Source organism: Fusarium phalaenopsidis (assembly GCF_050370095.1).
Source record: "Fusarium phalaenopsidis strain FUZ10S chromosome Unknown contig_32296, whole genome shotgun sequence".
NCBI lineage: Eukaryota > Fungi > Ascomycota > Sordariomycetes > Hypocreales > Nectriaceae > Fusarium > Fusarium phalaenopsidis.
Window position 1 is genome coordinate 3261814 of NW_028145408.1, and position 13784 is coordinate 3275597.

A 13784-nucleotide genomic window follows, 5' to 3' on the forward strand; every position below is an offset into this window, starting at 1 on the left:
CTTTATCCACTGGTTCTGGCACATCACGGGCGCACAATACGGCGCCGTTGGTGTTGAGCTTCCTCCTGCAAAGCGCCGCTGCACCCGCCGCACGAAGGGAGATACCACAGACGAGCTTATCCCGTTGAATTCGACCTAAAGTGTCGTCGTGGCCCTAGCAAATACACTGCCAAAAGCGATATATCACGTCTTCGTTGATAACCTCTTTTCGTCTGCAGATCTCTTCCGCAGCCTCCGCATGCATGGCCACGGAGCCACAGGCACGGCTCGACCTAACAGCGGCATTCACGAGGAGCTCGTTCACGATCTCAAGGGAGATAAACGGCTCAGTACTAGCTATGACTTCAACCAGATCAAGGTTATCCCCACGCCTGATAATATGGTATCACGCTAAGACACTTTTCTATGTAAATCCCTTACTAATTTGTCTTTCTGCCATCTCATAAGGTCAACTAAATCGCTTGGAAGGATAACCGCCTCGTCCTCTTCTTTACCACCGTTTTTTCCGGCCAAGAGCGCGTTGAACGCCGCAGAAAAAAGCCCACCTCTAAGAAGCCCGAAGCCCGGCAGATACGCCGCTTCTTCGGCGATGAGGCTATCAGGGATATCTCTATCCCTGGGGTTGCCGCCGGCTATAACGATGAAATAAATCACGTTGATCGAGGCGACCAGTTGAGGTCATATTATGCTTATGATCATCCCCTGCGCCGCGGCCCTTGGCAGGCTCTCTGTTGGACTTTCCTCCTTGACGTTGCACTTGTGAATAGCTATATTATTCAGCTACGAGGTCCTCAGCCGAACTGGAAGCGATTCACAACTCAGAGAGAGTGGCGAGAGTGCATTTATGATGAGTTGTTTAACGCTTATGGCCAGGAAAGTCAGTCACGGCAACGTTACCGCGCGGGCGACGAGAGTGACCTCCAAAGCCCTGATTTACAGCGTAATCATATCAATCGAGAGGTCAATCATGTCAATCGCAAGGTAAAGTCAAGCTGCCTAGCTTGTAAGGGCTTTCGGCAGGGGCAGGTGAGGTCAAGAGGTAGGAAAATAAGGCCTCTTGGGGAGCTCAGCGGCAATAACCAGCGTAAGCAGACTTGGTACGGCTGCCGCTTGTGCAATGTCGCGATTTGTAATAGTCAAAATTGTTGGGACTTTTATCATCATGTAATTTAGGTGCGGCGCTAAGTACCTTTCATTTGATGCATTTTAATTGGCCCCAACCCCCCGTCGTGACCTGCTTGGAGCCTTAAGACCACTGATGGGATAGCACTTTAACTTTTTAATCACCACACTGCGCCACGACGATGAGCTCTATCATAGAACGTGGCTCATCCGGTGCTATCTACCCGTTTGTTCTACTTCTTAAATATAAGCTCCTTATATGCCAGTTATGCCAGTTTGGGTATATTATAAATAAAGTTACCACGCACTTATAAACACGATATCACGATATAGACCCAGAAAGTCGGCGTAAGCTAATAGAAACCATATAAAAATTGCCCCATATATTACAAAATTAGTCTTAGCTAGATTAGCTATAATATCCACCACCGACAATCAAGCCCATTGCTTATCTTAGCGCACCAAAGCCGGATAGACTAAAGTATCGAGTATGCGGCTATATTATACGTCAGGTTTAGAAAATTCAAGCTCATTGTGCCAAAACCCATCAATGGGTCAATCTAAGATGCAGAGGACGACTACTAAAGGAATACCTAATACCTCCTACTAAACTGCCATGGATCGAAAACATCACATGCTAACGCTTTTTCCCCTCTAGGACGGGCAGCAAATGGTTTAAAGTTAGTTAAAATACTAGTCGGCAGAGGAAGAAGAAGAAGAAGAAGTCGCAAGCGAAGCCAGCTTCCTCAAAGCTATAGGCGACGATTTAAAGTCTTCCCCTAGAAGCGTCTGTCTATCTAAGGTAGATATTAGAACGAGAAGAGGGATATTAGGACGCCATGAATTAGCTACATATAACCAGCAAGGATTTAGGCAGTAAAACTTTCGCAGCTATAAGTCTCTAATTAGAGAGAACTTAATAGCCCTCTATATATTAAAATGCTCGGCGAGATATATTATAGGCATTAACTAGACTACTAAACCAGCAATCCCTAATAATAGAGTATACTTTAAGTTAAGAAACCCTTTAGGGCGACGCAGACTTTATAAGCCTATATAAGGATAAATAAAAGATATTATATATTATAGGAGTATTAGACTTAGTTATAGATCGTTATAAAGATATAGTTTATTATACTAGCTATACCCTTCTCTATTAGCTGCTTAGCTTATGATTTTAAAGCCCCTGGGAAATTCCTTTTAGTCTCGTAGCAGAGAGAAATAGCGAGCTTAGATATAGGCAAATTAAGAAAAAATTCTTAGCCTTTACTTTTCAGATATATTAAATATTAAGCTATGCTTAATAAGAAATTGCAGATAGTAGGCTAAACTTAATACTCTCCGCTCGACTAGAGCAGATTTAGAATTATAGAGTCTAGGACCTATTTAATACGTCGAAGGGGCTCTAGCCTAGGATGGAAAGTCAGAGTTGTTATGGTGGCATTAGAGAAACACTTAATGATGCTCCTATTAGCAATGATTGATCTAATAGGGACGCATGCGATGTGTTGCAGGATAGAGAAGGGATGCATGGTGATAGATAAGATAAAGAGGGGGATAGCGGGGATAATAATGATGACGACGTGGAGGACTGGGAGCTCGAAGACGACGAGGATAACTACAATGATGATCCTAGATATAACAGCGACCTTATCGGAACCAACAAAGAGCCCCATTTAGAACCGCTTATCAGAGTGGAGGGCAAGTCTGCCAAGCCAGCATTCAACGAGTTCCTTGAGCTTCTATTCCACCTATGTCTCACGCTATGCACCGAGATATTCATCGATAGGCAGCCAGGCTCTACGTTATTAGTATACTTTAGTGGGGTTCTTAGGTTCTCTAGAGACTATCTCAAGTTTTTACTCGCCCGGCAGTATTACCCCTAACTATGAGGAATTATCTCTATCTAGCGTACATTGCTTCTGGAGCGTATATCACTGCTACGTCTATATCCTATTATCGGTATTCCGTAGCAGCCGCGGACAGAGTAGCTCGAGACCTTGAATAAAATTCGAGAAAAGTATATGGTTTTAGGCTCGTAATCCTTAGTCGTAGAGCTAGTGAGCCTTTGAGACTTTGGCCGCAATGCTACCCACACTGAGCCACCATTGACCCTCTTCCACTGGAATAGTGACGGCGAAATAGTCTCTAATAGAACTCTTAAGCTAATAATAAGAGAATTTTATAAACTCCTAAAATACTTTATCTCATAGGCGAAAGCACTATGTGATAGTCTTATATTCGGTATGAAACCCAATGTCGACCTTTTAAAGATCAATGACGATATGGCTAGTTTAGAAAGCGGCTATTGCTTCGTAGAGCACCTAGGGAATGGCTTTAAATCAGTATACCTAGATCTACTCCTCTAAGCTTATACTTTGAGTAAGAATAGACTTATTAGGGGCGGCACCTAGAAGTGGCATTGTTATAGGTCCCTTGGCTCTGGCAAGAGACCTTTGTATCACTGAAAACAAAGGGGGAATAGCTGACTCTGGCAGCTATAAGGTCAAAATAAACATAAGTCACAATGCAAATGTAAAATACCTTATCTTTAAGAAGGTCTTTTATAAAATAAAATTCTAGAAAAATAATCTTATAAGATATAAGCCTAGGATTTTATTACCCTATATTATAGCCTATGCGCTTTCCTATGAAATGCTTACCTAAGCAATATCTGCTTAGATAAGCAAGATATAAGGGAGTGTCAATACTGCCCCTTCTGGGCTTACTATAAGATTTTTTAAAAGATTAGGTTTATAAAAATACTCTTTTTAGGTTTCTAGCTATTTTATAGAAAAAGTTAAGAGGTCTAGGTAAGTGGAATTTTAGTAATACAGTATGCTGTCACGCATGCTTGTTTGTCACGCAAGCTATGCATATACGTTATTCTCATTGTATGTAGTAGGGGCCCCTGATGATTGGATGACTGGCTGAACTTGTGCGGCATGGGTCAGGGGTTTTTAGCTTGGGGTTAACTTGAGGTTCAAGGGGTTTGACGTCGCGTCTGGGTTGTTAAAGAGAAAAGGGGGACATCATATCCATTTAAATTTAAATTTAATCGGTCAGGCATGCATGCATGCATGCATGAGATGGGGCGCTGGCAGCACGCGTTTAAAAGGGGATGGTGTTGACACTGCTTTGCAGAACCTCCACCACCACCACCACCATCGATCATCATCATCATCCACCTCCTGGCAATTCTACACCCCGTCATGTGCCTTATGCATGAAGCCATCGGGTCAGTCGAAATTGTCCTTTTGAGTTTCGCGGTCAATACGCTAGCCTATTTTGGACTTAGTGCTCAAAACCTCTAGCCAACCAGAATTTAGCGGTCACACACTAACTTCATTTGATTTTCGCGGTCGCGCACTAGCCTAATCAGGATTTCGCGGTTACCTCAGGGGCAAGCTCATCTCATCAAGCTGTAGGAACTTCAAGACGGTCCAAGTCAATCATTATAATACTTCATGTTATCAATCGTGTGTATCTGAATCGTTATGGTTATACGTACCCTGTGGTTAATCACAGGGAGTATTAAATATTGTCGTTTAATTTACGCAGCTTAGTCACAAGTGGAAGGCTTGCCAGAAAGTGTTGTATTTATAAGAGCGTCCCGTCATACTGCGGACTTGTCTAAAGAAAGGAATGGACTATCAGGTGGTTCCAACTCTCAACGACGCAAGTGGCGACCAAATCCCTGGTCTGTCGCAAACGCAATTAAAGATCATTGCGCTCGGTATTGCGCACATGTTCCGAGGTCTCAATGACAGACTGCTTCTCAGTGTCTTTGTAGTCGACTTGTGCGACATTAGCGTCATCGCCATCGAAGATTCTCGCGATCTCTTCAAGAGTCGGGCCCTTGGTTTCGATATAGAAGAAGTAAACGAAGACGAGCTCGACCGCGATCCAAACCTATTTCTTCATTAGCCTTTCGAAGACCGGCTTCGAACAAAGGAAGCGGGACTTACAGTGTAGAAGCACCAAAAGTTCCAGTTGTTGGGAAGGTTCTCGAGAGCGATGGGATTGGTCTGGTTGCCGATGGTGAGAGCAACTTGGATGAAGAAGTTCATGATCATGAGGCCACGAGCACGGAGTCTGAATGGGCAGATTTCAAGAGCGTAGGCGACAATGAGACCGGACCAGGCAATGGAGTAGCAGACGTCGAAGAGCCAGATGAGGGCAATCTGGGGGTATCCAAGGCGCTTAATCTCCGTCTCACCGGTGGCTTCGAAGCGAGCGGCAACAATTGTCCAGGCCAAGAAGAACAACATCATACCTAAGCGTACCAAAGTTAGCTACGTTTCTCCTAGGCAAGGGTTAGGCAAAAGAGATTTCTACTTACCGACAGTAGCAGTAAGGAAGAGTGGGCGACGACCGAAGCGATCAATTCCCATCGAGCAGCCAATAGCAACGAAAAGCTTCAGCATGTTCTCTCCGCCGTTCAATCCGGTCTTTTGGGCTTGGTCCTTGATTCCAGCGCCCTCGTAGATAATGTTGGAATAGTTGCTGATCAAAGCGTTACCAGAGTACTGCGAGATGATACCTAGGGAGACCAGGAGCATGAGACGGTAACGGTTGCCCCTAGTTCGAAGGAAATCAAGGTAGCTGCCGTTCTTCTGGGCCTGGTACTCAAGGGCGATGGTTTCCTTAATTTCGTTGTACTCGAACTGCACAGTTGCATTATTGACATCGCCGTTGGCATGATACTTTGCGAGGATGCCAAGGGCTTGCTCATGACGTTCGTGAGCCATGAGCCAACGAGGGGATTCAGGAATCCACCAAATGAAGCAGATCTGAATCAAAGATGGTACGGCTTGGATCAAGGTGATGGATCGCCACGACCAGTCGCTGCTAATGTTGATCGTACCAAGACCGATGAAAGCGCAGACTATAGGATCTATATCAGCAGGTGTCAGATCTAAACTCTTATCTGTTTACTCACGTGTGGCACCAAGATTCCAGAGGCAGTTATAGATGGCAGTGACGATCGCACGGTGCTGAGGGTGGCAGATCTCTGTGAGCAGAACAGGGCAAGATAACTGGGCCAAAGAGTTTCCGAAACCCACGAGGAATCGACCGCCAAGGTACACTGTCAAGGGTTTAGCAGCTCTTGCTCGATAGAGTAGATTACGTTGTATTCAGAGTTGGTGACGTACTGCCAAAGCCATTAGTGAAGGCGGAAAGGAAAGCACCAAGGATCATGACAAGACATCCCACGGTGATGGGGATCTTACGACCAAAGTGATCGGCCATGAAGGGACTATCCGAAGCAAAGTTAGTTTTGGTGGGTCTGCAGATTGCAACCCCGCAAACAAGAACAACGTACGCGAATGGGAAACTGGAGATGCTACCAATCTGGTAGATAGAGTTGAGAATGCCAAGCTTCGAGCCTGTGGGGTGACCAAAGTAATCCTGCCAATCGTCCATGGTCTGAGAAGTGTTCAACATGGAGCTTGAGGTTTCTTGTTAGCCTCAACCTTTAGTCTCCCAGCCTAGAGATCGCTTACCCATCGTAACCAGTGGTAGCAGAGCAGACACAGAGAATAGCGGCGTAGAAGTACAGCACGCGCATTCCAGGATCAGTCCACCATTTGACCTTGGCGAGCTGAGGGGCCTCGGCCTGAGCTACGGCGAGGTCCTGTTTGGTAGTCGAAGTACCGACGGCGAAAGGCATCGTGAACGAGGTGGTCGATCTCAGACGATTGACTGCGTGGGGGGCACAGGATGGGGGTGGGACAAGAGACTATACAGGGGCAAGGTAGTGGCCAGTCTTCTGCTGATAGCCCTTGGGAGAGATGGCTGTTCTCCGAAATCGAATTCGGAGATACAGGTTGCACAATTGGATTCTGGAAGCCGCGATACAATACGAATATTGACGGGAGCACCAAGGAGCGTTAAGCATGATTTAAATATCAAGTGTGAAAGGTATATTAACCTATTGTGACTAACAGCTATTGCTGCACCGACCGAGCATACGAAAGAGGAGTAATAAAGAGCCTTGATTTCTATAAAGGGGAAGCGGCACAAAGCCGTTTATAAGCATGACCGCGCGGACCACAGGCAGGTCTGTGCGCGACCAATCAGCGGGAGGGGCTTACGTAACACACCCCCCATTTCAACGCGCTGATAAAGCCGTTGAAATGTTCCCAATTTGGAATGTGAATAGCCTCACAGGCTGCAAACAAAGGAAATTCCCAAAAACAGTAAATGACAAAGAGAGAGCTCGAAGAGCTATTGTGACCGTAAACACGCACCAAATCACCTCTTTGGGCGCTCTGTGAAGTGATAGAAAAGGCCCTGCCGAGATTCACGGTTTCTGACTTCAACACTTCACATCAACAACAACCTCTTCTTCTTCTCATCTTCTCTCCAACAACAACAGCAGTATGGTGCGTATGCTCTGTTCCGCCGTCATCGATCATTCCTTCGTCGTTGCACTGCTCACATAGCTTTTGTAGGCTCTCTCTAAGTCCGCCGCCGCGAAGAAGCGCCCCTCGGGTGGTGCCCAAGCCCGCCGCTCTAAGCGCGCAAGTGTGAGCAGTATTTGTTTTGTCGTCTTCGCTAACTTGCATTGAATAGAATGCCAAGAATGCCGCCGCGAAAAAGAATGTTGTCGCCTCCTCCGCTGCCGCCAGTGGCCCTGCTGTGCGCTACACAGCACGAAACCCTCCCCCGGGCTGGAAGCCCGAAGCCCTTGACCCTCCCTGCGAGAATTGCATCCGTGGGGTGATCAGTGGAAAACGTGGTTCTGTGAGCTGTTTCTCCGTGTACGGCTTGTCCAACCGGTGCCATAGCTGCTTTGATGGCGGCCATGCATGTGATCCTTGGTACGTTTTATCTCCCTTCTTACTTTTCCGAGCATGATAAAGCTGATATTGTGCTTAGCCGCGCTGCCCTCGCCCCCCTCGCCAAGCGGTATGTCATCGCCGCGCAGTACTGCGAGGATAACATCCCCCTGGAGGATGAGGAGGATCCCAACGATCCTTATGTTTGGTCTGAGGACGACCTTCGCGAGCATAAGGTAAGTCAGCATTAGAAGGCTTGTTCTATGCTCAGTTTTGACTAAGTGAGCAGTTCGAAAAACGTCTGAAGCCCGCGATGCGCATGGTCCTCGATCTCCTTGACGAGGACGAGGATATCCACAACTTTTTCGAGCCGTCTGCCTACGCAACCCCCGCTCAGGGAGCCGTTGCCGGTGGTTCTGGTGCTGCTGGTGATGGGCTTGGCGCTGTGGTTTCGCAGATGATCTCCCAGCAGGTGCAACAGGCTATGCAAGGCAACTCTCAGCCCTAAGCGCTATAAAGCAGTGGATTCATAGTTGATGTGCGGTGTTTGTTGTTTTATGCGCAACCAAGGTAGTCAGCTGGTTTTGACTTAGTGAATTGATAACGTTGAACGGTGCCCAACTACTTTTGTGCTTTGTGCGAATTGAACATGTTAAGCTGTGCTCGGAATCGCTCAAACTTCTGCCTTGGAAGGGCCTTTGTAAGCCCATCTGCTGGCATTCGAGCCGTTGGAAGGTATGTGACTGTGAACGACTTCTTCTCAACTTCTTGCCTTAGCCACATGTGATGTATATCTACATGGCGCAGGCGAGTAGCTAATCGTGTGCTCTCACCAATCACTAGACGAATCGTCTGCTGATTATCACATCGTATGTCCCATGGAATCTCAGGGTCGAACTGAAGCTCGTGAAAAAGGCGCTTGAGACTCATGGTTTCCTTCGCGGTTTGTTCCAAAGCAAGCAGCTCAGCTTCGGTGGTGGACGTAGTGACTGTTGCTTGCCTGCTCGCCTTCCACGTTATCAGCCCACCGAAAAGACTGACAAGGTGGCCTTGTGATGACCTTCTCGTGTCAGGGTCATCAGCAAAGGAAGCGTCGCTTGCAATCACCATAATCCCTATTTCACTGCTCTGTCCATAGCGAATAGAGCAGTGCCGAGTAATATACAGGTAGCGGATAGCTTGGTCTGCAGCTTTCTGATGTTCATCACTCGGGTTGGTGAGAAACCTTGATAACGTTGACGCAGCAAATGCCGCATCAGGCCTCACCATGATTGCTGTGTAGAGCACAGAACCGACCTTTTCTTGATAGATTCTGATCTCCTGAGGTGTAGCTTGGTCTGTTCTCTTCTTGAACTCTGTCACAGGGATTGGTATAGCAGGAAAGGTATTCTGAGCAGTTGCCCCGAATTTCGCTGCTATCTTTTCAATATAGGAATCATGGCAAATGTCAATCGTGTGCTTGGTGCGGTCACGAGCGATCCTTATGCCGAGAAACCATTCTGCCTCTCCCTTTTCTGATAGTTCGTAGGTTGCCTTGATCCCTTGAATGATCTCGTGAGCAGAGGAAGCATTGTTCCTGTGATAGAAGACGAGGATGTCATCTACAAAGAACACGAGGTATGTATCCCTAGCCGGCGTATAGAATAAGCACGGCTCCTCCTTGCTCGATTCCATACCAAGATGCCTCAAGGTCTTAGAGAAGGTGTCAAACCATAGCTTTGGCGAGTCCCTCAGGCCGTACAGTGCTCGGTCGAGCTCTATACACATCCCGTTCTGCTTGAAACCCTGGGGTAGCTCACAGGTTACGGGGTCTTCATCTTTTCCTCTGACGGCGTTGACGAAGGCGTTCTTGATGTCTAGCTGCTCGATCTCCAGGTCGAACCGAGCAGCCAAAGCTATCATGAGTCGGAAAGAGCGCGCAGCAAGGGTCGCGGCGTACGTGTTATCGGCTGTAGCGCCTTCTTGAAAGTTGCCGCAGACACATAGGCGTGCCTTGCACCTTTCAAGGTATCCTGCCTTATCAAACTTGTAGGTGAACACCCACTTGACCGGCAGCACCTTTGACTTTGCTTCTGAGCGTTGAATCTCTCTCCATGTGCGCTTAGCACGCAGTGTATCCACCTCCAGGTTCGCTGCCTTGATAAACAAGCTACGGACTGGTTCTGCGAGGTTTTGGACTTGAGTCCATGTCTTAGGCTCTGGCGGGAGCTCATCCCGGTGCGGTGCAACTACCTGCTTACCCTTCTGCTTTAGCGAAGTGTAAGAGGGCTTGAGTGCTGACTTCGCTGGGGACTCTCCTTTGAGAGCTGCCAAGAAGACTCCGTATGTCGTTTGTATGCTCCGATGATCATACCATTCCTCATCCTCTTCGTGGTGATCAGTCAAGAGTAGGCTGTGGAACGGGTTTCTCGACGGAGTATGGGTTTGCGGGTCAGACCTTGTTTCCAGGCCTTGAGCTCGTCTACTGCTTTGTCTCGCACTTCTGCGCGTAGGTTCGGCTGTCTGGCGAGCTCTTCCGCGTTGGCGCCTACCTCCGCGTGCTTGTGAGGGCGTAGGTTGGCGCAACTGTTGTTGCTATTGAGTGTCAGCATCCTCAGCAGGCTCAGCTGTTGCCTCTGTCGGTGTCTGATCATTCAATATGTCTTGTTGTGCTCGGTGAGCATCTGTTGGTTCGTCCGTGGCTGTTTCCGGTGTGTTCACACTCGTGTCGCCAGGGATCGGTGTGCCTAGTCGTACAGAGATAACCTCTTGTAGCTCTGCCGTTGGTGTGCTCGGTTGAGCATCGCTCTGACTTTGCTGGAGCTGGGCCGAGGGCTCCGGCGTCTGTCTCGGCGTTTGAAGTCCTATCGGCGCTTGAACTGGTGCATGCTCGGGTTCGGGCTGCTTTTCCGCGCTCATAGAGGCAGGTTCACTGCTCTGTAGCGGGTCTAGCGCTGTCACCCCCGAGTTCAAAGCCGGTGACGTGATTTCTTGAGGGGTCAGTTGTGCGATTTCGTCCTCATCGCTGTCGTCTTCGTTGAAAACGACGATCCACTCATTCAACTCTTGGTTTGTCTGCTCGATCGCGCTCTCCTCCATGGGTTTGTAGAAGACGTGTTCGTTGAAGCGGACATTCCGTGTGAGTATGACCTTCTCAAGTCGAGGAACCCATATCCGATACAAGTTGCGCGCTTTGTAGCCCACTAAGTACCCTATGTGTCCTCTGGGGCTCGTCTTAAAGCCTCTCCTGTGCTTATTTGCCTCCCTGTCCTTGTCCAGGGGTACGCACGGCAACCATAAGCGTAGATACCACTCCAATCAGGGGAAAGATCTGCTGTATGCTCTCTTATTGGCAAAGGAGCATTAGTCCGGAACCACTGGTCAAGCACCTCTTGTGGTGATGACCAATCGTGCTTCTGGCTCGGACTCATGTTGAGCAGATAGACGGCAGCTTGTGTGCTCTCAGGCCACAGCTCATGCGGTAAGCCTGCGCTGTTGAGCATCACATTGGATTTGCCAGTCACTATTTTCCCTGCTATCTCAATTCCGCCGTTCGACTCGTGAGTGTTGGTAGGAGGGGTCTCTATGACTATTCCTTCCTCACGGGATGAGCGTTGGAAGTCGGTATTCTCTGATTGGTGTATCACAGCACGCTCGTTGTCGCACTTGAACACGCAGATATACAGGCCGAATTGTCGTCTCACCCAGCGGTCAAGGTAAAATAGAGCATTGGTTATAGCCGGGCCCTCCTTGGTTTGGAGAGGTATAGCTTTCAACCAGCCGCTGTATTCGTCCTTGATCACTAGAAGCCACCTCGCTCCATTATAACCTCGCTCGTAGTCTTGAAGATCCCATAGTACTCGCCAAAGGGCCTCGGTGAGCGGTGCTCCGAGGGTCTCCTGCTCACCACTTGCTGCGCGTAGGTTAGCGCACAGCTCTCACACTCAAGCCTAGTAACGCCCTTGATTCGAACGTTCCTAGCTTTATGTATAAGTTGCTCGGTGGCAGCCTTCCCTAGGTGCCCTGTACGAAGGTGCCATAGGTTCTCGGAGTCTAGCCTAGGGCGAGGGGGTTCTCTCGATGGTCTAAAGCGCCTGAAGCGCCGTGCACTGCTCACAACGGTGAAGATAGCTTCGTTGTTGCTTGGAAGAGCATTCTCATGCACCGGATCAGGTTCAGAAGAGCAAGAGGAAGGAGGCTTATATTGAAAGAAGGTAAGGTTGTACCGGCGCTGCAACTGGGCCATTACCACGCTCTGCTCAGGTGGTCCCCATCGCAGTGAGCAGTCAAAACCAGAGTACCAAATCCCAGTCCGTTCGTGAAGAAGGGCTTCGGAGATAATATTGGTGTGGAAGCCCTCTACCACCACGACATTCGTAAGCGTCAGGGAGCGGTCCCGTTCTCCGGTCGGCCCGTTCAGCACTCGGTGCAGCACGCGAGTGCCCTTTCCAATGATCCTAAACTTCGAGGTACCCGCTTCGACATATCCCTCTGAAGGCACAAAGGATCCCGGCTCCAGACGGTCTGGGCTGTTCACCAGATGGGTTGCTCCACAGTTATCTAGGAGGGTGCTCTCAGCAAGCGGATGAAGAGGCGTTCCACGCGCTGTATACATCACGACTGAGTGTTCCGCTTCGTAGAGGATCTCAGGGATAATGATTGTAGAGATATGTGGATGATCTGGGTAGTTGACAAGGCCTCCTTTGCTAGGAGCAGCAGTGAACCAGCCTTTCTTAGCTAGTTTTCTTTCAGCCAAGCCCAATGGGGCTTATCCAACTCGGCCTTGATGGCGAGGATACCATCTTCCGTAAGGTTGGTCATGTGAGAGGTGTGGCCGGTGACTGCCTTTTCCAAATAGGCGCACTGCTCAGGCTTCCATGGGTGCTTTGGGCGCTTACAAGGGCAGTTCTTACTCGTGCTCTTGCCAGCGGCGTTCTTCCCTTGCTGCATTGATCCCGTGGCCATCGGCAACGTAGCATATACGCCACTGAGCACCGAAGGGTTGTTTTGGGTGATCACTGCGCTTAGGATGCCGGCGAGTTCGAGGAGGGTCTGCTTTTTATCTGGCTCCTCGATGAGCTGCCACTGCTTCCATCTTGCCCACTCAGGAGCTAGCTTCACCTCAACAGCCTGTAGGAAGCGCTGTTTGCCTGAAACACCGATTATCTCGGGTATGTCGTGTGCGCGGGCGATCGCGTAAGCTTGGTTCCAGTCCCTGATCCAGGCGTGCGGGTCTTGACGGGCCTTGCCGGCCTCCTTCAGGACCTGCTCGTACCTTTTGATAGCTTCCTGGTGGGTTGTCAGGCTGCTCGGTGCGAGCTGCGCCTGCAGGGCTCTGATCAGTTGGCGCACAGAATAGCCGTCGGGGTTCGAGGTCACAAGCTCCTTCGTCACCGAGCTCAGGATGGCTGGGTTCACTGATTTGGTAATAAAGACATCAGCGTGCTGTGCTTGGTGCTGATTTCCTTGTGACCTTTGCGGAGTTCTGAGTAGCTTGCGATTTCCAACTGATAGTCCCTGGCGATTTCATCTGACGTTGGGGTAGCTCGGGCAGCCGGAGCCTGAGCAGCTGCGAGCCCTCCCGCTGCTCTGCGCGAAGCATTGGTCAGTTCCCGCTCGTGGTGTTCTTTCAACCTCCTATTGGAGTAGACCTCATAGGGTTCTAGCTTCGGCACGGGGTTGAGATCACCAGCGGCGTCGGGCTTCGCGGGGTCGATTTGCTCCCATAGATGGTATGCTCGGGCTTCAACCTCTAGTGACATAATCCATAGGGACCAGTCTCGTTGAGTGTCTAGCCTCACGGCTGTTGACGGGTTTGAAGCAGCCACGAGCGTCATGATTGCTAGGTCGAGCAGTGGAAAAGGGGTTGCGTGTATATGCGCGATTTGTATGCTTAAG

The 13784-nt window shown here is 49.1% G+C and overlaps 3 protein-coding genes across 3 annotated transcripts; 1 reads left to right on the forward strand and 2 right to left on the reverse strand.

Annotated features, from left to right (window-relative positions):
- Nucleotides 1-4839: 4839 nt before the first annotated feature.
- On the reverse strand, nucleotides 4840-6796 carry LRP88_06584 (putative sugar transporter; the record flags this gene model as incomplete). Its single annotated transcript, XM_083243122.1, has 7 exons — nucleotides 4840-5034; nucleotides 5091-5398; nucleotides 5465-6010; nucleotides 6065-6211; nucleotides 6279-6382; nucleotides 6449-6574; nucleotides 6630-6796. 7 exons carry the CDS (start codon nucleotides 6794-6796, stop codon nucleotides 4840-4842), a joined length of 1593 nt encoding a protein of 530 aa, XP_083102058.1.
- A 712-nt stretch (nucleotides 6797-7508) lies between these two features.
- On the forward strand, nucleotides 7509-8415 carry LRP88_06585 (uncharacterized protein; the record flags this gene model as incomplete). The annotated part of the gene is made up of 4 exons (XM_083243123.1): nucleotides 7509-7511; nucleotides 7702-7949; nucleotides 8008-8143; nucleotides 8197-8415. 4 exons carry the CDS (start codon nucleotides 7509-7511, stop codon nucleotides 8413-8415), a joined length of 606 nt encoding a protein of 201 aa, XP_083102059.1.
- Nucleotides 8416-8528: 113 nt separating this feature from the next.
- On the reverse strand, nucleotides 8529-13723 carry LRP88_06586 (Ty1/Copia family ribonuclease HI; the record flags this gene model as incomplete). Its single annotated transcript, XM_083243124.1, has 6 exons — nucleotides 8529-10271; nucleotides 10644-11089; nucleotides 11176-11799; nucleotides 11916-12592; nucleotides 12664-13303; nucleotides 13360-13723. The coding sequence occupies 6 exons, from the start codon at nucleotides 13721-13723 to the stop codon at nucleotides 8529-8531; spliced, it is 4494 nt and encodes a 1497-aa protein (XP_083102060.1).
- Nucleotides 13724-13784: the final 61 nt, after the last annotated feature.